Source organism: Capsicum annuum, chromosome 2, assembly GCF_002878395.1.
Source record: "Capsicum annuum cultivar UCD-10X-F1 chromosome 2, UCD10Xv1.1, whole genome shotgun sequence".
NCBI classification, from domain to species: Eukaryota; Viridiplantae; Streptophyta; class Magnoliopsida; order Solanales; family Solanaceae; genus Capsicum; species Capsicum annuum.
The window spans coordinates 131,372,068-131,395,694 of NC_061112.1; the positions used below are offsets into that span (position 1 = coordinate 131,372,068).

General features: G+C 35.9%; 1 protein-coding gene across 1 annotated transcript; it reads left to right on the forward strand.

The window, feature by feature from the left end:
- The first annotated feature begins 3,120 nt into the window (after positions 1-3,120).
- Positions 3,121-21,026, forward strand: LOC107859470 (telomerase Cajal body protein 1). Its single transcript, XM_016704496.2, has 14 exons — positions 3,121-3,485; positions 3,601-3,663; positions 4,075-4,130; positions 4,307-4,387; positions 4,468-4,541; positions 4,695-4,777; positions 16,203-16,309; positions 17,070-17,212; positions 17,301-17,348; positions 17,955-18,007; positions 19,941-20,025; positions 20,110-20,176; positions 20,263-20,373; positions 20,725-21,026. Exons 1-14 carry the CDS (start codon positions 3,247-3,249, stop codon positions 20,850-20,852), a joined length of 1,338 nt encoding a protein of 445 aa, XP_016559982.1. The 5' UTR covers positions 3,121-3,246; the 3' UTR covers positions 20,853-21,026.
- The last annotated feature ends 2,601 nt before the right edge of the window (positions 21,027-23,627 follow it).

Genomic DNA, 23,627 nt, shown 5'->3' on the forward strand with positions numbered 1-23,627 from the left:
TCATGTTTGAAACAGCTAAAGCAGACATGTCATAAATGTTTATTTTACCTTTTTTAATTAAATATTGTTAATTTTTTTAATACCTAAATGACTTATAATAATTAATCAGGGGTGATATGGTAAAGTCACAAATTGGATATTATTAATTTTTTAATATATAAATGATATATAATAATTAATTAGAGGTGATATAGTAAAATTACGGCTGAGATAGACCTATCATAAATGTCTATTTTATATTTTAATTAAATATTATTATTTTTTTAATATATAAATAATGTATGATAATTAATTAGAAGTGATATAGTAAAATTACGGAGTAGTAAAAATTTAAATACAAAATATAGTGAAGAACTTATTTACTTTTAAGAGAGTAAAATTAAAAAATATGAAATATTTAATTATACATTTTAATAAGTATGGGTTTAGAACCTAGGCATGGCATTATTGTAATTAAATAGAAAAGGGAGGACTTTTATTTAAGGTTATGATTGTAATAAAATGAAAATGGGTAGGCTTTTTCTTTAAAAGTGTTGCCAAGGTTCAACAAGTAAAGCATTAAAGATAATATAGAAAAGCAAGTTAATTCTACAAAAAGACCATTATATCCTTAATCTTTTTATTAATACCTTTAAGTTACCATATTGAAACCAATGCTTCTATATAATACTAGAGAAGCATGACCTGTGTTAGTACGGGCCCAATATTAACATTTTTATTTATTTTTTCAATCTTGATATATTTAAATAAATTTTTTTAATAAAGGATGACATATGTTTTTTATGATTCATCCGGAATCTAGCATGGGTTCAACATATGTTATTTTAATATGTATTTAGATAATTTAAGTTGTTAACTATTGTAATTTATAATATTTTTTAATGTAATTTTTAAATTAATATACGTTACTTTTCTTTTCCAAATTTTTGTGACATTAATAGTCAATTATATTTTAAAAATAATTTAAATTTTTAATTATTGTGATTTCTAATACTTTTCTTCTATTCCAATTTTAGTAACACTAATATAATTTTAAGAGCCGACCAAATATTTTATATTTTTAAAATTTTTCAAGTTGTTGATTATTGTGATTTCTAGTATTTTTCATGTAATTTTTTTGAAATATATAACATATTTTTTTTTTTTAGATATTTTAAGTTGTTAACAATTGTAATTTATAATACTTTTCATGTAATTTTTGAACAATATATGCTACTCTCTTTGTCCAGAGTTTTGTGTTGATGATAGCTAATTATATTTTTTAAATAATTTAAAATTTTGATCATTGTGATTTATAATATTTTTTATATCTCAACTTATGTGGCACAATGCTTAAATGACCGTAATAATTAATTAGGGGCGATATAGTAAAATCACGACTGAAGCATAAATCAGTCAATTTTTAAATATATTTTTTTTTGTTGATTATTGTTATTTACAGTACTTTTTATTTCATTTTCAAATAATATATGTTGCTTTATATCTTCTTCTGTCCCGTCCCAATTTATGTGGCACTAATATAATTTTGATAGTCAATCAAATATTTTATGTTGACATATCATTTTATTATTCTTATTTTTCTAATACATAAATGACTTATAATAAGGAGTGATATTGTAAAATTATCGTTCGAAAGATGAAAATTTAATTTAAAACATTAAGAGTTAATTTCGAATTTTATGTCTATTTTATTTTTCATTAAATATTATTTATTTTCTTAGTACTTAGATGATTCATAATAATTAATTAAGAGCGTCTGATTATGTTATTACTATAAAAATTAATATAATTTTATCATATCCAATAGTAATCATCGATAATTCATCAAAATAGTATATTAATTAAATACGGGATGCTATATTTGCATATGCAAAATATGATATTATTATACATTATTGGATAGTGCATAATATTTATCTTTCACAATAATAAAATTTTACTATATATTTTTTTTTATTTTTTTAACGTGATACATATTGACCCAACACAAATTCTAAGAAAATATTCATTAGAAATTTATTTTATTAAATTAAATTTATTAATTTTTTTACTTTAAAAATTTAAAGTTCAGTTTAAATATTAGTATTTCTATATAAGAAAAAAATAATTTTAAAATTTAAATTTAGTAAAATAAAAAAATAAAAAATTAATTTTCTATATTAAAGTCAATTAAAATAATAAAATTGATTTGCTTTAAATATTTAGTTGCAATTAATTAAGATAATTTTTTATTTTGTCATGATTTATGCTGCACCGATAAAATTTTGAGAGTTGAATAGAACTTTTATCTATTTTAAAAAAGTATTTAACTTGTTAATTATTTTGATTTATAATAATTTTTACTTAATTATCAAATAATATATTTACTCTTTGTGTCCCAATTTATGTGGCTTCGATACAATTTTGAGAGTCAACTAAATTTTTTATATATCTTTTAAATATTTTAAGTTGTTAATTATTATGATTTGCAATACTTTTTTTTATCTCAATTTATGTGGTATTGCTAAAATAATGAGAGTCAATAAAATTTCTATATGTGGTGACAAATTATTGTGATTTGTGGTAACAAATTAGTTTTGAACATAATAGCTAATTAAATAAATAAAAAAATTAATAGAATATATTAAATATTTAACTTATTAAGATGAAATAATGAAATTATTATATATTGGGGCATGGTATATAATTAAGTGGGAATAGAGGATTTTTTTGGTTAGAGTCAATAAAATTTCTCTATGTCTTATAAATATTTTAAGTTATTAATTATTGTGATTTGTGGTAATAAATTAGTTTTGAATATGATAGACAATTAAATAAATATTTTTTTTTTCCTTCTATTATGTAGTTATATAGTTAATTAATATAAATTAATAGAATATATTAAATATTTAAACTATTGTAATGATATAATGAAATTATTATATATTGAGACATAGTATGTAATTAAGTGGAAGTAGTTGGTTTTTTTGGTAATTGCAAGAGGTTTAATATAAATTAATAGAATATATTAAATATTTAAACTATTTTAATGATATAATGAATTTATTATATATTGAGACATGTATGTAATTAAGTGAGAGTAGTTGATTTTTCGGTAATTGCAAGATCTATATAATAGAAAAGAAAAGAAATAAATAAAAATCACAAGCCAGAAAAAAAAAGACACTATGGAAGATTCTCCGAGTTACATTTTTCTCCAAAGGTAAACCCCAGAACCCCAGAAACACAAACACAAACAGTGAATGAATGGGGGAACAAGAAGAAGAAGAAGCAGCTTCAGAGCAGCAGCAGCAGCTCATTAGAGAATCAGCGGAGTTGGAAACCCCAACTGAAGTTGTAGAAGAAACAGCAGCAGACAAACCGTCGGAGGAGCCTTACCGTTGGCCAGTTATTCAGTATGATGTTCCCCCATATCGAACTTATCATTTCTTCAAACAGTTCAGGACTCCTTCTAATCCTAACAATTTCTTAAAGGGTGTCAAATGGTAGGCTTTTTCTCCTTTCTTTTATGCCCCCCCTCCCCTGCTTTCTCTGTTTTTTTTTCGTATGTTGTCTCATGGCTATATATATTTGTTTGTTTGTTTGTTTGTTGAATTATAGGTCTCCAGATGGTTCCTGCTTCCTCGCTTGCTCTGATGATAATACCTTTTCTTTATATAACTTGTAAGTGCCCTCCCTTTACTATATGACTCATAACAAAAAGGCAATTTCTTTATTTTTGGTTTGGGATTGGATATTTGGGGCTTAAATTAATTGGCAGAGCTTGAGCTTAGTGTTTCCGGTCAAAGCTTGGATATAGGGACAAAGGTTGTGGTAGGTTGACAACTTGCTTCGACATAAGTCATCATGTGATGAATCATCTAAACATGGGGGAGGGGGTTGGATGTAGAGGATTCGTTGAGATGATGCCAAGGAGTTTCTGATTGAGACACAATTAATTGATTGGTCGATAGATAGATTTGGTTCTATTGTAGGGCTGATTATGAGGCACATAGCAGAAAATTGTACTCAGTTATTCTAGCATTTCTGTTGTTGTTGAGTTGCTCTGTTAATTTGGCTCTGCTTCGTTGATAGGCCATATGATGAAAGTGGAGGGCTTGCTGATTTCTCTTCATCAGATGCTGATACAGGTAATGTATGCTACTAGCTTATTTAGGTTTGATATGAAGCAACATTGTGGAAGTATGCCACAGTAATTACTTTCAATGTGGAAATTTATCGATCATGTGTGTTCAGCATCAAATGTTATGTGAATTTCTATCTAATGTTGTATTTGTTGTCTTTAAGACTGACTGATTATCTACAGATTCTTATGCTGCAAGCCTTTTCATGAGTGACGGGGAGTCTGTATATGACTATTGCTGGTATCCCTATATGTCTTCTTCAAGTATGTCAATTGTCTTGTTATTTTTGGTAATGTTGATGGTGATTAGAAAAATTTAACTAGAGTTTGCTTTCATGACCCAGGTCCCGAGACATGTGTTTTTGCAAGTACTACCCGTGATCACCCTATTCATCTCTGGGACGCTAGTACTGGAGAGGTGTGTCATCGTCTTTAAAGCTGTTGCTACAGATGATTTTTCCTCTAGCTGCTCTTTGATAGGTTGCTAGCAGCCTATGGCTTGTGTAGCTGCTCAACAAGCTTAGCTAGGAACATATTTTTTCCTACATTATCTTTTCTTGTGTGGTTGCAGTTACGCTGTACATACCGTGCTTATGATGCCATGGACGAGATCACTGCCGCCTTTTCAATTGCCTTCAACCCCGCAGGGACTAAGTAAGCTTTTCTTCTTTATCAAAGTGCTCGTCTCCTTCCAAGTTACCAGTTTCAAAAAAAATAAAAAAAAATAAAAGGGGGGATGGACACTCTATGCATTTTTTTGGCAATTAAATAAGTGCATGTTATTAACGGTAATGTCACACCCCAAAATGATGATGACAAACCAGAACCATATACAGTTACTTTATCAGCACTAGGGTGACATACGCAAGGTTATGAGACAATACGAGCAAGATACCCAATATAAGATACTACATACATACACGAAGGAGTTGTATTATCAAAATTGTACAATACATTATTACATAATGTCCCTGACGCCTCTAGTCAGTTTAACACACTACACTACAAGTGACTAGTTGGCATAGGGCCCGTCATGCCTAACTAGAGACCTATACATATAATCAAAATGCTAGACATAGACTGACTCCAGAGAGAGTTGGAGCTCACCAAAATATCAGTTGAAAACGGCAATAGGGCCTAACGTGGACGTTTGCTAGCCTGAGGATCTGGGCCTGCACTAATAAAACATGGTGCCCCCAGGAGGTCAGTACATAAACAACATGTACTGGTATGAAAGCAAACATAATAACAGCTGGACAAGTACAAAAGCTCATACGAGTCAAATGGTAAAGTGAAAACATATGAGCCAACAAGTAACACATTCACGATATAAACTGGTAACTTATACACCAACCTTATTAGCATCTTATGTAATATTTAGAAAAGCGTTCATTGTAATATGGGGCCTATACATTGCCTAGGTGATGTACTTATCCTATAAGTCGTACAAATGATCACAAATGGCCTACCGAAGGCAATCTGAGGCAAGTATAAAGCATATGTTGCTCACATACTCATTGCTATGATCCCGTACATATAACTATAATCGCAGTCTATATCCAGGTACGCCCCGCCCAGGGGCTCACTATGAGGGTCTGCCCGCAGGCCATGTATGCCATATGTTGGCTCGAGTCAGGGGAAACTAATACATGACGTTTCAGCTGACTTCAAATACAAATGATGCCACAAAGGCGGGTACGCCCAATAGTTGGGCTCACTATTGTGGTCTGGTCTCGATCCTGTGCACAGAATCCTGTCGAACGATATGTCATGCCAAACCTATGTACCCTCCCGTCGATAATATTTATCAAATAATGCCTTAAAGGCCTATGCAAGTGAATAATGGTAACGATCATTTAGCTACTACATACAACTATAATTATGTACTATTATTTACTTTTGTTCCTAACTTGCGATATATATAACCTGAGGCCTAAGATCCTCTAAGTGAAGGGATCCACAATAATATAAAATATTATGAAGACGTGTCACAAGGAGGGCAAGATGGATACGTATAAGCTCGCTGGTAGAACAAGGGAATGATGAGTATGACAATATAAAAGTCCAATCTTCGTAATTATCGTAATATTAATAAGAAGGAACACACGATGTAGGGTGGTGCCTTAGGCACGAGAGAAGGTTTAGCTTTACATACCTCAATGTTTTACTAGCTACGATAGTGTTCCGAACCTTTATTCTTCCAGCCGCCTGATTAAGATATCCGATAGCCAATCTACTAACTACAAGAATAACATATATGTCCGTTAATGACCCGTAGATGCATTTAATAACCTATTCCGATAATTTTCACTTATGACCGAAATTAATCGAATTCCTTAACAAGAATCCGTAATAAATTCCAACTCCTTCAACTTATTCAAATCAACACTAAATCCACCCAACTGATAGAAATCCTAAAACTTCACTTTACCAAAATTCCATCTCTTTCAAGAATCTTAGTTGCAAACCCATCTTAAGAAGTAGTGCAAAGATTCAAATCAAACGATAATTAACAACTTATACTGCATCCCAACAATTTCTACGATTAAATTCAAGTATGAGGCGAAGAAATTACCTTTTTGAAATTAATCCCCAATTCGAGTTCTTGAGAATTCTTGGTAAAACTAGTAGTTTCTAGCAACTAAGGATCGTGGAATGTTTCTTCTTTGAAGGAATTTTATGGACTTTACGATCCTTTGAATTTGTTGTCGGTTCGCTGTGCAAGAGGAAGAGAGGCAGAAACCTTTTTTTTGGGTTCTAATATTAAAGGTTTTCCACCTGCAGGAAACTTTCCCACAAAAACATATATATATTACCCTTACTTTCACTTTACTTTTAAGGAAAAAGAAAGGAAAGGTCAAAGGACCCTACAACTTTATACATTTACAATATATATTTTGACCTTCCATAATACTCATCTTACCAGCAACAACCTATATATACTTTGTATAAATATGTTTGCTCCATTTTTTTTTCTGTTGCACCACAATTTTCTTTATAAATCAAAGTTTTACTTAATTTAAGTTGTTAACTTAATTTAAATCTTCTCGAGGTGCTACGGTCTCCCCCACTTAGGATCATTCGTCCTCGAATGATGCTTGTACCTTACTTTCCATCCCATAATTATCCAAGATATTCTTAAGATCGTTTAATTAACTTCGGTCTCACTTTACCCATCGTAAGGCCTTAAATTTGACCAACTCTCTAAATTTTCAAAAATTTCGCCAGAGTTTCCTTTGTAAATAGGCTTATCAGCTAGCTAGAATACATTCAAATACATTTCACAGAGCGTCACAGCACATATAACACTCAACAAATAACACACGAGGCTCCGCTTGGCCTTAAACTCAAGAGATAGTATACGAGGCTCCTCTTGGCCTTACATACAATTAAAAGTCATAATCAACCATGTAACTTACCGTATACTATTCATACATACGTTGTTTCCATGTAAACCTCAAGACCCATAGGCACAAATCATGTACCTAAACATGTCAAGTAAGAATCATATGTTAACAGAACAAAATATAGTATAAACTAGCAATCATATAAAGGGGCAAGTAGTTTAAGAACCTTCTGATAGTTTTTGGAACAAGTATGGGTATTTAGTTTTCATGTCCGCTTCTGCTTCCCAAGTGGCTTCTAAAACATTTTGGTTCCTCCAAAGCACCTTTACCGAAGCTATATCTTTGGTTCCCAACTTTCTGACTTGGCGATCTAATATAGCCACGGGGACTTCCTCAAAAGATAAGTCTCCAGCAAACTCAATACCTTCAATAGGGATGACACTAGACGGCTCTCCTAAGCATTTACGCAGCATAGACACATGAAAGACATGATGCACTCCAGCTAACTCTGGAGGTAATTCTAACTCATAGGCTACCTGGCCAATTTTGCGAATAACTCTATAGGGCCCAATACACCTGGGACTCAACTTACCCTTCTTACCACATCGATAACGCCTTTCATAGGTGACACCTTCAAGAACACGAAATCATCAATTTGAAATTCTAAATCTCTACGTCGCATATCCGTATGTGATTTTTGCCTACTCTCGGCAGTCTTCAACCGCTCTCGTATTAACTTAACCTATTCGATAGCTTGATGGACTAGATCCGGACCCAGTACCTATGTCTCGCCTACTTCAAACCAACCAATAGGTGATCTACATCGTCTTTCATATAGAGCTTCGAATGGAGCCATGCCAATGCTGGAGTGATAATTGTTATTATAAGCAAATTCTATAAAAGGCAAATGATCATCCCGATTATTTTTAAAATCCAGCACGCACGCTCTCAACATATCTTCGAGCGTCTGAATGGTGCGCTCGGCTTGGCCATCTGTCTGTGGATGAAAAGCAGTACTAAGGTTCACCTGCGTACCCAAGCTCCTATGGAATGATTTCCAAAACTGAACTCTAAACGGGGAACCTCTATCTAAAATAATGGACATCGGGGTATTCCTTATCTTGAGTCGGGGGTCTATCGGAAACGGCCTTGCTACTACTTCGGAAGTAGTGGTATGAACTGCGTACATCTTACCCCCCAGACCCCACTATGTGGGAATACACTGGGTTTGTTGTTGTTGGGGTCCCATGTAGGCGAACGATCTCTTTTACATATAGCTTGGCATAATCTTCAGCCGTGCTGGTAGACTTAACAGGAAGAAAATGGGTTGATTTCGTCAACCGATCAACTATTACCCAAATAGAGTCATGTTTTCGATAAGAAAGAGGTAAGCCTGCAATGAAATTCATATTAATAGCATTCCATTTCCACACAGGAATACTAAAGGTTTGAGCTAGGCCACCGGGTCTCTGATGTTCCGCTTTCACTTGTTGATAATTAGAGCACCGTGCCACATATTCTGCTATATCTTTCTTCACGTCGTTCCACCAATAGATCTCTTTAAGATCATGATACATTTTTGTAGACCCGGAATGGATTGAATAATGAGAGCAATGTGCCGCAACCATAATCTGTTGTCGCAACCTATCTACATCAGGCACACATAATCTACCTCGACACCTCAAAGTACCATCACCTGCTAGTTCAAATGCCGTAATTCGATGTTGTTGAATTCCCTCTTTGTATTGGAACAATAAGGGGTCATCATACTGCCTCTGCTCAACTGATGCCACGAGCGATGACTCGGCTGAATTAAGTACAACAACGCCACCATCTTCGGAATCCACAAGGTGAACGCCAAGATTGGCCAATTTGTGAATATCTCTTGCTACTTCTCGCTGAACAGGTGGCAGATGTGCTAGACTACCTATGGATAGTCGACTTAGAACATCAGCTAAAATGTTACCTTTACCTGGATGATAGAGAATATTGACCTCATAATTCTTCAGTAACTCTAGCCACCTCCTTTGCCTCAAGTTTAGCTCTTTCTGCTTGAAGAGATATTGAAGACTCTTATGATCAGTAGAGATATCAACATGCACTCCATATAAATAATGGTGCCACATTTTAAGCGCGAGAACCACAGCTGCAAGCTCTAAGTCAAGAGTGGCATATTTTGTTCATGCTTCTTTAATTGTCGAGAAGCATACGCTATAACTCTTCTATGCTGCATTAGGACGCAACCCTAACTAATACTTGAAGCATCACAATACACCACATATCCTTCTGTGCCCTCAAGTAAGGCTAGTACTGGCGCAGTAGTCAATCTATGTTTCAACTCTGGAAAACTTCTTTCACAAGCATCTGACCACTGGTACTTAACCGTTTTTTGCGTTAATTTGGTCAATGGGGCAGAAATAGAGGAAAAGCCATCAACAAATTTCCTATAGTAATCGGCTAGCCCCAAGAAACTACGTACCTCAGTAGGAGTGGTTCTTCATAGCTTCTATCTTCTGAAAATCTACTTTGATGCCTTCTCCAGATACCACATGACCAAGAAAGGCTACCGAGGTCAACTAAAACTCACACTTAGAGAACTTAGCATACAACTGGTGCTCTCGCAGTGTCTGCAATACTGACCTCAAATGATTTGTATGCTCAACTTCGTTACGTGAATATATCAAAATATCATCTATAAATACAATTACGTACATATCAAGAAAAGGTTTGAAAATCCTGTTCATCATGTCCATAAAGGCTGTTGGAGCATTCGTTAGTCCAAATGACATGACAAGATACTCAAAGTGCCCATATCTTGTTCGAAAGGCTGTTTTGGGAATATTTGCTTCACGAATTCTTAATTGGTGATAACCGGACCTCAAATCGATCTTTGAAAAGCATTTAGCTCCCTGTAATTGATCAAATAAGTCATCTATTCAGGGAAGAGGATACTAATTCTTTATTGTCACTTTGTTCAGCTGCCTGTAATCTATACACATTCGCAACGTGCCGTCTTTCTTGCGTACAAAAACCACTGGTGCACCCCAAGGTGCTATACTGGGCCGAATGAAACCTTTGTTAAGTCCTTTAACTACTCTTTTAGGTCTTTCAATTTTGCGGGCATCATTCTATAAGGTGGAATTAATATCGGCTGGGTACCGGGATCTATATCAATGGCGAAATCAATCTCTCTAGCAGGAGGTAATCTAGTAAGTTCATCAGGAAACACATCTGAGTACTCGTTCACCACTTCTGAGTACTCGTTCACCACTGGTACGGATTCTAAAGTTGGTGCTTGTTTTTTGGCCTCAATGTCTTTCACTTGGATTAGGTGATACAAACACCCCTTTGCAATAAACTTTCGTGCCTTAAGAAAGGAAATAAACCTCCCTCTAGGCATCATAGAGTCACCCCTCCACTGTAAGACTAGCTCTCATGGGAAACGAAAATGAGCCATCTTGGCTCGAAAATCAACTGTAGCATAACCGGAGGATAACTGATCCATGCCTATAATAACATCGAAATCAATCATTTCAAGTTCAATCAGATTAGCCAATGTAGCACGACCACAATGTAGCACGACCACATACTGTCACCACACAATCATAATAGACCCGTCTAGCTATAATAGAATCTCCTACTGGAGTCGATATTGCAAATGGTTCTCGTAACAACTCCGGCTCTACTCTAAACTTCTTAGCAACGAATGGAGTAACATATGACAAAGTAGATCTTGGGTCTATCAAGGCATATACACTATGTGAAAAGACGGCTAAGGTACCTGTGACCACATCTGGAGATGCCTCTGAATCTTGCCGACCAGCTAATGCATACATAGGGTTCGGGCTTGCGCTCGAACCGAGCCCTCTGCCTTTACTAGATCCTTTTCCTATTGGTGCCTGAGGACTGCGAGAAAAAGAAGACACTGATGAAGATGAAGTTGATGCAGACCCTGTAGGTTGTGATCGATCACCTTTACCTTTACCTCTGAGCTGTGGACAATCATGTACCCTCTATACCACACCAGTAACACGCATTTGAACCACGCCGACACTCCTCTCCATATGGTCGGCCACACTGCCTGCATATAGGTCGAGGTGGTAACCATCTACCAGCGCCCCTCTAAGGTCGTAAGTCTTGTGCTCTAGAAGTCTGACTCTGCTCATATCTGTGCCTCAAGAACTGAGTTGGAGCATTAGATGAGGAGCACATAGCTGACTGGGTCTGCCTAGGTGGCCCTCTACTAGTGGAAGCTCCACTGCTTCCCTGATACTGGCTGGCGTTCCTAGCTCTCTTACTCTGCTCCCTCTCGCTATCTATCTCGCGATTACGCTGATCCTCCTCCAATTGCTGAGCACGCGCCATGATTCTTGCTATATCCAAATCTTTATTCATAGCAGCAACAGAAAGAAGGTCCTTCAAGGGACCCACAAGGCCATTCACAAAGCGATGAATCCGTTTTTCTTGTGTGCTAACCACCTCTAGAGCATATTTGGACAACTGTGTAAACAGCAAACAATACTCCTTGACACTAAGATTACTCTGCTTTAAAGATAGAAATTCATCCACATTTGCCTCTCTGAGCTCTAATGGCATAAAATGATCCGTGAAGGCTTTTGCAAATTCTGTCCAGACCGCTTGGGGGAGCTTTCTGACCTCTCGAGGCAACCCACGTGTCATACCAATCAACAACAACATCTTTCAATCGATGGGCGGCCATGTCAACTGCATCTGTATCCGAGACCTGCATCACCTTACAAATTCTGTAAGCCTCATCAATGAATTGTTGAGGGTCCTCTGCAAGCTTAGAACCTGTGAATTCTGGTGGACTCATACGGCGGAAATCTTTGATCTTAGATTCGGCTATCCCTCCCTGAGTAGCAACAGGTACGTTCACACACACATACTGTCTTTGGGCCTGAGCGACATTCAACTGTGTAAACAACTGTATCGCTCCCTTTAGATCTGGGTCTGAGGCACGTGGTGGTGGGATAGGAACTACGGTTGGTACCACTGGAGGTGCAGAAACCCCTGTAGGTCCTTCCGTTCTGAGCCTTTGAGAATTTGAAGGCGAACCCAACAAACTTTTTTGAGTCCTATTCAGATCCACCAACACGGGAGATTGCTCGGTAGTGGTTGCCTTCTGAGTAGTGCTAGTAGTGGCCTGCTAGGATGCTTTATCCTTCTCTGTAGCAGACATGGTTTGTATCACAAGTAAGCAGAATAGGAGTCAGAAGTAACTTCCTATGACTTAACTTTATTGCACGATCTAGATTATAAATGGAGGTTAAATTCCTAAATGTCCATGCTGTTCCTTAATTATAAATGGGGCGCACAACACATCGATAAGTAAGGTCCTACTAGACACGACTTCATAGACTTCCTAGGACATCTGAACCTAGGCTCTGATACTAAGTTATTCAATTGTAGCACCCTGAGAAGATCTAAATTAAGTACAACTTTGATCTATAAAGAAAATTATGGTACAACAGAAAAACAAATGGAGCAAACATATTTATACAAAGTATATATAGGTTGCTGCTGGTAAGATGAGCATTATGGAAGGTCAAAATATATATTGTAAATGTATAAAGTTGTGGGGCCCTTTGACCTTTCCTTAAAAGTAAAGTGAAAGTAAGGGTAATATATATATGTTCTTGTGGGAAAGTTTCTTATACGTGGAAAACCTTTAATATTAGAACCCAAAAAAAAAGGTTTCCGCCTTTCTTCCTCTTGCTCAGTGAACCGACAACAAATTCAAAGGATCATAGAATCTATAAAATTCTTTCAAAGAATAAGCATTCCACGATCCTTAGTTGCTAGAAACTACTAGTTTTACCAAGAATTCTCAAGAACTCGAATTGGGCATTAATTTCAAAAAAGTAATTTCTTCGCCTCATACTTGAATTTAATCGTAGAAATTGTTGGATGCAGTATAAGTTGTTAATTATTGTTTAATTCGAATCTTTGCACTACTTCTTAAGATGGGTTTGCAACTAAGATTCTTGAAAGATATGGAATTTTGGTAAAGTGAAGTTTTAGGATTTCTATCAGTTGGGTGGATTTAGTGTTGATTTGTATAAGTTGAAGGAGTAGGAATTTATTACGGATTCTTGTTAAAGAATTCGATTAATTTCGGTCATAAGTGAAAATTATTGGAATAGGATATTAAATGCATCTACGGGTCATTAACGGACATATATGTTATTCTTGTAGTTAGTAGATTGGCTATCGGATATCTTAATTAGGCGACTAGAAGAATAAAGGTTCGGAACACTATCGTAGCTAATAAAACGTTGAGGTATGTAAAGCTAAACCTTCTCTCGTGCTCAAGGCACCACCCTACATCGTGTGTTCCTTCTTATTAATGTTAAGATAATTCTCATGAAATATGAAGATAGGACCTTAAATTGTCGTACTCGTCATTCCCTTGTTCTACCAGCGAGCTTATACGTATCCATCTTGCCCTCCTTGTGACACATCTTCATAATATTTTATATTATTGTGGATCCCCTTACTTAGAAGATCTTAGGCCTCAGGTTATATATATCGCAAGTTAGGAACAAAAGTAAATAATAATACATAATTATAGTTGTATGTAGTAGCTAAATGATTGTTACCATTATTCATTTGTCATAGGCCTTTAAGACATTATTTGATAAATATTATCGGCGGGAGGGTACATAGGTTTGGCATGACATGTCGCTCGACGAGATTCTGTGCACAGGATCGAGACCAGGCCACTATAGTGAGCCCAACCATTGGGCGTATCCGCCTTTGTGGCATCATTTGTATTTGAAGTCAGCTGGAACGTCATGTATTGGTTTCCCCTGACTCGAGCCAACATATGGCCTGCGGGCAGACCCTCATAGTGAGCCCCTGGATATAGACTGCGATTACAGTTATATGTATGGGATCATAGCAATGAGTACGTGAGCAACATATGCTTTATACTTGCCTTCGGTAGGCCATTTGAGATCATTTGTACGACTTATAGGATAAGTACATCACCTAGGCAAAGTATAAGCCATATATTACAATGAACGCTTTTCTAAATATTACATAAAATGCTAATAAGGTCTGTGCATAAGTTACCAGTTTATATCGTGTATGTGTTACTTATTGGCTCATACGTTTTTCACTTTACCATTTGACTCATATGAGCTTCTGTACTTGTCCAGCTGTTATTCTGTCTGCTTTCATACCAGTAAATGTTGTTTATGTACTGACCTCCTGGGTGCACCATGTGTTATTAATGCAGGCCCAGATCCTCAGGATAGCAGCCGTGCACGTTAGGCCCTATTGTCGTTTTCAACTGATATTTTGGTGAGCTCCAACTCTCTCCAGAGCCAGTCTATGTCTAGCATTTTGATTATATGTACAGGTCTCTAGTTGGGCATGACGGGCCCTATGCCAACTAGTCACTTATAGTATAGCGTGTTAAACTGACTAGAGGCTTATGGACATCATGTAGTAATGTATTGTACGGTTTTGTTAATACAACTCCTTCGTGTATGTATGTATCTTATATTGGGTATCTTTCACGTATTGTCTCATAATCTTGTGTATGTCACCCTAGTGCTGGTAAAGTAAGTGTATACGGTTCTGGTCCGTCATCATCATTTTGGGGTGTGACAGGTAATGTGTGAATTTAGTATTGAAGAGTTTCTAAATATAAAAAGGTGTCAACTTTTTCGAAACAAACCAAAAGAAAAGCCGATATAAAATGTAACCAATGTCCAAGCTAGAATTTTTCAAAGTGGATGTGAAGAAAAAACAAGTTATGGAAGGCCACTTACCTTTTTCGATCAAGTAAAAATATTCTCATTCATAGGACGACCACTCCTTATATCTTTGGATTTGTGGAAAGGCAATAAATAGGTGTTCTTTTGAAGGTAAAGAGTGCGTCATTCCGGGGGTCTATCGGAAACAGCCTTTCTACTTCACCAGAGGTAGAGGTATGGTCTGCGTACATCTTACCCCCCCAGACCCCACTAGGTGGGAATACACTGGGTTTGTTGTTGTTGTTGTTGTTGTTTCATTGACTTTTTGTTTGAAGTGGAAATACCAATTGTGCACTCAAGGGTGTGGCTTAATGCTCAGCAAAGTGGGTTGAGAACTATGAGGTATCCAGTTCAATCTTAGTGGAAATGAAAACACTAGGTGATTTCGTCCCATTTGTCCAAGCCTGGGTGAGTAGAATCTGTTTCCTGTGCTGGTGAGAAATAACAAATATTCTATGGAATTAGTCAATGTGCGCAAGCTTGCCCGGACAGCATAGTTATAAAAAGAATACTGGCTTGTGTAGAGGGTTGGCTAGAATGCTAAACTTTTAGGAGGCGATTTGTATGATCACAACACCATTGTAGGTTCACACATCTCAGTGCATAAATGAACTCTTTTCAGTAATCTATCCATATTTTCTGGCGGCGTCATTAGAATGACAGTAATGAGGCCTAGTTGTCAATTTTAGGTGGTTGCGAATCTTGACACACTGTCCTCCCAAATGATCATTTCCGCTATTTGGTTTTTCATTTTATTTTATAGATTTTAAGACTATTGTGTTTTCAGTTTTTTCTTGTAGTATCTTCTTACTCCATATGCCCTATAACATTAACTCCTTATGTGGTATTGTGATTTGCTTCATTTTCTTTTTGTTTATTTTCTTCAGCCGTTAATATGCCATGTTTAAAAGAAAGGTTTTCATTGTTTCTTCATTCTTCATGAATCAGGATATTTGCTGGTTATAACAAATCCATAAGAATATTTGATATTCATCGGCCTGGCCGAGATTTTACCCAGCACTCCACCCTTCGAGGAAATAAAGAAGGGCAATCAGGTATTTTCCGCTGGATGCTTCTCTTTATGATCACCATTTTAGCATTTGACTCTATAAATAACAGAATAAGCTAACAATCATCTGTGTCAATCACATCAACCTGATAGTTATTACAAAGTGAAACTAGAAAGTCCAGTTGAAGCTAATTTATCTCCTACTTTTGATGCCAACATTATTCCTTAGTATGCATTTTTTTTTGGTTTGAAACTGGTAACTTTGTATATACATCTTTAAACAAGTCAGTATAAAGGTTGTATCATTAGTAAGATCGGATTACTCCAAAGTAGTTTAGCTTGATCTGCTGTTTACTATTTTCTAAATTCTGAAAACACCTAGAGTTTCTTTCCTTCCAAATTGTCCACCTGATACTTGTAGGGACAATCCCCCATCTGCTTCTGCACTTAGCTTGCAATCCAACCTGTTCCCAGCTAAGAAGTGCCTCTGAAATTCTTTCAGGCATGCACCATGATGTTCCTCTTAGATTTAAAAATAATCTCCAAAGCTGTCCAGTTATATTGCAATGTAAAAATAGATGGCTCACTGACTCTGCTGTCTCTCCACACAAGTAACATGTAGACACAAAACTCTCCCTCTTTTCCTGAGATTCGTCTGAGTAAGAACTGCCTCTTTAGCTAATGGCCATACAAAGCATGCTACTTTGTAAGGGATTTTTGTTTTCCAAATGTTTTTCCAAGGCCATCTGCTAGGCTGTCCTCATTATACATTTATTTTCTGACACCTGTTCTCTTAAACTGTTTAGGCATTATATCCTCAATTGCTTTCTGTCCAAGCCATTCAGGATTGCTGGCAACAGGCTCATATAGCCAAACTACTGCCATACATAGGGAAGATAATATGGAACTTCTCTATGTCTTGCATGGTCAAGAAGGTGGGGTGACGCACGTAAGTTGCCGTAGAGCTGCCATTCATTTTTTTTTTAACTACACTCAAATAGTCAAATGATTCTTCAACCATAACATTCACTTATTAGGTCCAATTCTCAAAAGACGGAAACTACCTGTACACTGGTGGCCGTAAGGTAAGAATGATGGTACATTATTGTTCATGATTTCCAAGGCCTATTTAATATTGAGTTGACCTTTTGTTTGGTCTTTCCTCTGTAAAGAGAATGCTTAGATCTTGAGATCAGTAGTTGGTTCTTATAATTCAGTTTATGTATGCATTTGTGAGTGCAAATATATGCGTTGACCCACTCCAAAGCTCTCATATGTTTGCTGGTTTAGGGAAAGGAGGCCCATGTCACTCTAGATAACCCTCATGTACTTCACATAGTAAGCTTTGACTAGATGACCCTTCATGTCAACTATGTCAGATATAGAGACCTTTTCATGTAGTTCAATCTATTCAACTTCTACCTTGACTTTTAAGAGCGTAGTTTGTAAACTTGAATTATAATTTTAAAATAAGATCTGTTTTCATTTCCTTCATCCAGAGAAATATAAACTTTGTGCCTGTTTAGCTGAAAGGAATGCCTGCTGCTTGTTGATTTCCTTCACTTATCAATTTATGATCTAAACTTTGACCCTTTCCTCTTTGTACTCACTTCTTGTCTATCGTCACGTGTATGCTAGTATGCATGTTGTATTAAACTTATGTTTGACCAAGTTCATCTCAAACTTTTTAGGACCCTTACATACTGTGTTGGGACATTCGGAAGACTGTTGACATTGTTTACAAGTAAGTTTCTTTCTCTTGATTAGATACTCGGGGAACTGGAACGTTGGAATGATTGGCTCAATGGTTCTGTTTCTGTTCAGTAAAGAAACTAATGAAATGCATTCCTCTTCAAAAAAAATTCATCTCACAATTCAGAAACGTGTCACTGTCTTGCTATAAATGTGATAACTCTTTAGCAGTTTCTTGTCCTATTAAATAACACTATTTATGTACATATGATGTTTTTCCTGGTGAGGGACTTAATAACTGAAGTGGTCTATTTTGTTTGATGGCGGAATAAATGGTTATTGCTTGACAGTGTTGAGAGCCTTCTTATACGAGATGATTACAGCAGATTCAAACGTTATTCATTGTTTTTTTTCTTTAGTGAATAAGCTTTGTGATGCCAAACCAGCAGAAGCTAACAAATGTTACTTCGATAGCCATGCCACACTGCTCGATTTTTCCTTTATTTTGCCCCATAGGCCTTATAACTTGTTTTGAGGAAGTTGGTAACTTTTGTTTGAATGTCTTTTTGGTTTTATATACATATTGTTTACATGATGAGTGATGAGAAAATCAAATTATCAATGTGAAATGCAGAAACAATCAATATATTAGTACACCAAAGAGTTGCCATTTCCTCTTATGGGCCAAAGTCTTGGAAAGTACTCATTAAGGGAAAAAAAAAAGAACCGGAAAATTCATAGGATTCTTCATAGCAGCTGGATATAGAATAAGATTTTGGTGGGATTACTCGAAAAGATGATTTTCCTACTCTATTTTCATTGGAGGTGATCTCAATAGCAGAGGTTCTAAAGAAAGACAGCTCTCAGTTATAATGGGTATATCTTAGAAGATCTCTGCAGAATTAGGCATTTAATGAGGTGGAGCCGTTCCTGCTGAGATTGTGAAATCATAGAACGTTTTAGGAAACTTATAGTATGGAAGGAATATCTTCGATAGTTCTTCTCCTATGTCCTATTTAATTGAGAAGATCTCAGATCTTTGTTGAGAAATTATCAAGATCTATGGCCCCGCCAAAGGTTGCGTTCTTGATGTGTTGCATGGAGAGCCATTTTGAGTGCAAGGTGGGGAAGGAACATAGCTATTCATGTAAGAAGTAATGTGAATCTTCTACTCCCTCCGTCCCATTTTATGTGTTGTCTTTTGACCGGGCACGAAGTTTAAGAAATGAGTGATGATTTTGTGAAGTTTACAAAATTGCCCCTCTTAAAGTTTACTTTTTAGTTGTCTTTTCTTATTAAGTGGGACCAGTAAGGATAAAATGGGGATGTTGCCTTTAAATAGTTGCCAAATAAGGAAAGATGACATTCTTTTTGTGACGGACTAAAAAGGAAATGACACATAAAATGGGACAGAGGGAATACTATTTATTGTGATTTTACTTACATAATTATGAGAGTTGAAATGTGCAACTTTGATTTTTCATTGCATGTCACCAAACCTTGTTGCGTATGAATTGGACAGCTAGAAATTAAGCAAATGAGATACGATGAAGAATGCGGCGTGGAGCACTGCTACATTTTGTATTTCTGGAAAGTTTGGCATATCTACAAATTAAAAGCACCTTTAATTGTTTTCTAAACACACGAAGAAGTGCTTTTTCATGCAGAAAGCACTTGTTAAAAGGGCCGTAACTCTTTAATGTAACCTTGTTCCAAAAAAAAAAAGCGCCATAACTCTTCCAAAAGATTGGCCTACATGCCGAACCATTTATAAAATGAGAATCATATATCTTATCTTGGTAGTTCATTGAAGTGAACCTCCAGCTAATATTCACAGTTTTTGGAACTATCCATGTCGAGAATATCCGTGATTGCAGTAATTAGCTATAGCCTACAATGACACATTTTTTAAGTTTGAGGTTTTTGTGACTGAGTGCTTCAGTTATCAAGTGTCTAAAGTTCCCTTTTTGATTTCATTTAATTAGGATGTATAGATCATCAGAAACTACCAATCAGCGGATATATTTTGATATAGAACCCCAAGGTCAGCATCTCGGCTCCGGGGGACAGGTAATCTTCTGCTTAGCTCAAAATTACATTATGTGACAGAGTGAAATTCAAGATCTCATCTTTCATACTTGTTTGCCCATCTAGGATGGCTCAGTTCACATTTATAATCTTCAAACTGGGCAGTGGGTAGCCAGCTTCCGAGCTGCATCAGGTACTTCATTATGTACAGAGAAAGAAAAAGTTGGGAAAAGGTCCACCTAGTTTCTTCTATTTCTTACTCAGCTTATCCTGTTTCAGATACAGTTAATGGTTTTTCATTTCATCCTTTCCTGCCTATGGCTGCTTCTTCATCAGGCCATCGGAGATTTGGAGTTTTAGATGACTCCAACGATGATGTGCTCCTTACTGGTAAATATTGTTGGAATAATTCCCTAGAGTATCATTATATGGTCAAACTTCTAAATTCGTCTGTAGTAAATTATTTTCAATGCTCATGCCATATCTCCTCCTATGCTTTGATCTGTCGAATTCCTCATTCCCATTTTCCCCTTTTTGTTAAACAAATTTGTGGCCATACTCTCTTAATCCTATTCACTTCCCTTGATACTAAAATGCTTAAGTCATCTGCTCAGTTTAGTCAGTGTTCGCATTTTTTTGTACGAAATGTTCTTTGTTATTTTAGTGGTCTGTGTGATTACAAAATTGTTCTCGTCCTTTTAACATGTAAAGTTCTAATATGATTGTATTTTCCTTGTTTAGGTGATGAAAATTGTGTTTCTGTGTGGAGCTTCTCCTATTCAACATCCTTTGAAAATGCTGTTAGCCCCAATTCGTGCGGCTCAAATGGTAAATCTGAGCTTGATGAGGACCTTTGTCAAGAACTTTGAACCATGTATCAACTATGTTTAAACTTAACTTAGCATGGGGTGACATCACCATCATTTACCATCTTAAAATACAACAAATGCAGCAAATCCATACAAACTGTACATGCACTATTTATGAATGTATGCACATCTGCTCGATCTGCTGCTTTAAATATTTTACCAGTTATTAACTCAGAGATGTTATGTTTGGGATTTGCCTCATTTGGAGTTATTTTATATCCTTCTCCATTTTTGGTGGATGTTAAAGAAAAACACATCAAAATTTGAGAAAGTGTTTCTAACTTGCTACTCTTTGGACTCTGAGTCTTTATCTTACCTTCTTAAATTTTTGCGTGTTCAAATAACTAAGGCAATATTGATTAATTAACTAATCATCTTACACAACATTTCCTTTAAGCATCCACTCTTCTGAATCATTCAGTCACACCATCCAGCACAGCTAACTGAGAATCTCAATCTTTGCTCGTCTTGTCTGCTTCTAATTTTGATACCTACTCTTCTACAACATCTTTCCTAGTCTTTAGTCCTCGTCCTTCTTTCACATGGCACATGGTATATCATTATCCATCGAGGAGCTCATAGATCGATGTTTTCTAGGTCTACAGTACCCTCAGCTTCATGGTCCTACTCTATAGATCTTTTCTGGAACTGTCACTGCTGTCACATTTTCCCCTTGCCTGTAGTTCCAGAGAATCCAAGCTGTTCTGTTGGGTGAGTCCACCCATGTCTACGTGGTACATGAGTCTCATGCAGTAAGTTTTGAATGTGCGAACCCTTGCAACCTTCCTATACAATATAGTTAGGTAATGTGATTGGATGTTTCTATATCCGACACAAATCTAGATTAGTCAGACCACTTGATTCTAGACCACATTATTCAATTCTATGTTCTTTGCGCTTTCGTGGGTTAGGTTGTTCCAAATATTTAGCATGCCCCTCTAAGTATGCATGGAGAACATGAAGCATGGAAATTTCAGTTCAATGGTAATGACTATTTTCAGTGCATGGAGAAAAAGATGAAGTAAGAACACAAACGAGTGTGAAAACAATGAAGTTGAAGTGAGATTATATAATATTGTGCTAGGGTGGAAGTAAGAACACAAACGAGTGTGAAAACAATGAAGTTGAAGTGAGATTATATAATATTGTGCTAGGGTGGCTAAATGTAACCACCATTCATACATTTAGGCTTCGTTCGTTGAGATAAAATTTTAGGTGATTTCCTTACATTTGTTATAGCGTTTGTGGATATAGTTACGCGGAGCTACACCCCAATCCAACTTTATACTTCGCCCAACTCATAACATGCTTTATACGATAAATCTCGCCCAAGTTAAGTCTAGAGAAGAGTAAGTCACTACCTACCTTGATACCGAACTACAAGTCCTCACGATCACGCTACGACTTTTCCTTCTCGAATGGCCTTAGAACGCTCCTAATATATCATGAAAAAGGAAGTCAAATTCATCGAAAATAGAGATCAAACCGAATCTCAAATCATCAAAAATCACCTGAAAAACTTTAGGATGAAACCCCAAATTTTCGCTCCTCAAACACTGAATTAAGCCCAGAATCCAAGATAAAACAATGGAAAAAGTTCCAATTAGAGGTTACTAACTTACCCCGAGTCGCACCCAAAACTTTTAAATACTCTAGAAGTCCAAAAATGATGGAATAAGTAGAAAGAATATAATGTGGAAAATCACTGTTTAGTCATTGTAGTAGCTCACATGGCGTACGTACGTGATCGCGCGCACTCACTCCCTCAACGCGATGTGGGTAGAAGTACTCAGTGCGATGGCACTGACATGGTGCTGCTATGCTCCCCCACTAGTGTGATTGCACGTTTATGGGGCCGATAGCATTGAACGATGGCCCAAACCTCTTGCACGCTCGCGCTTCTTGGACATTATATTGATGGTGCTGACCAAACACTGGTTTGAGAAACATGCAGTCGTTAGTAGTGCATATTTTTTGCATTTCGAAGTTAAATTTAATCAAAGATCATTATGAAATCTTATTTCAAAATTGGTCTTTTCCTGAAATTATCATAATTCATATGACTATAATTTATCTTATTTTAAATTTTTCTGGCGAACTATGTGAATTTATTGTAAGAGGTTATTATTGATCACTTTTGAATGAATGAAACTCAGTAATAACTACATGTTAATTCAAATTTCAAACTTGAAAGAATCAATTTAACTTGTTTTGCCTCTTATTTTGCTTTAAAATTACATTGAATTTATATAATTCAATTTTTTTCGCCTTCAAAACTAAGAAAAAAGTCATACTACAAGGGCCTCTAACCTTTTTACTATCTTTTATCCATTAAAGATGAGTTTTAGTTGCAGTAAGATTGTAAGAAGAAGGAAAGGATAGGTGTGTATTTGGTTTCAAAGTGAAGGTGTTGAAGTAACAGGACATCTGCCCCCAACGCCCCTTTTGGGGTCGTATTTTATATTTTTGGACAAATGAACAAAAATAATAATGTCCTAACATAAATCTTATTAGTGTAATCTTTCTTTTAAAAAATAAGTACATTAAGGCAACTTGTTACGTGCATTTAAATCTCTTAAACATAGTACATGGGCCTCAAACATAAATCTTATTTTTATAATCTTTCTTTTCCGAAAATAAGGAGTACATTTAAGTAAGTTGTTAGTATATTTAAAATTTCTTAAACATATCTACCCTTCTTACTTCTTAACAGACTATAAAGTAAGGATCACAAAACGTAAATCTTATTTTTGTAATCTTTCTTTCAAAAGATAA

Excerpts from the sequence above, each read along its gene's own strand:
- LOC107859470 (XM_016704496.2), top strand. The coding sequence starts at position 3,247 with ATGGGGGAACAAGAAGAAGAAGAAGCAGCTTCAGAGCAGCAGCAGCAG. Across the intron at positions 4,778-16,202 it reads TTCAACCCCGCAGGGACTAA|GATATTTGCTGGTTATAACA; the intron begins GTAAGCTTTTCT and ends TTCATGAATCAG. Across the intron at positions 20,177-20,262 it reads CAGCTTCCGAGCTGCATCAG|ATACAGTTAATGGTTTTTCA; the intron begins GTACTTCATTAT and ends ATCCTGTTTCAG.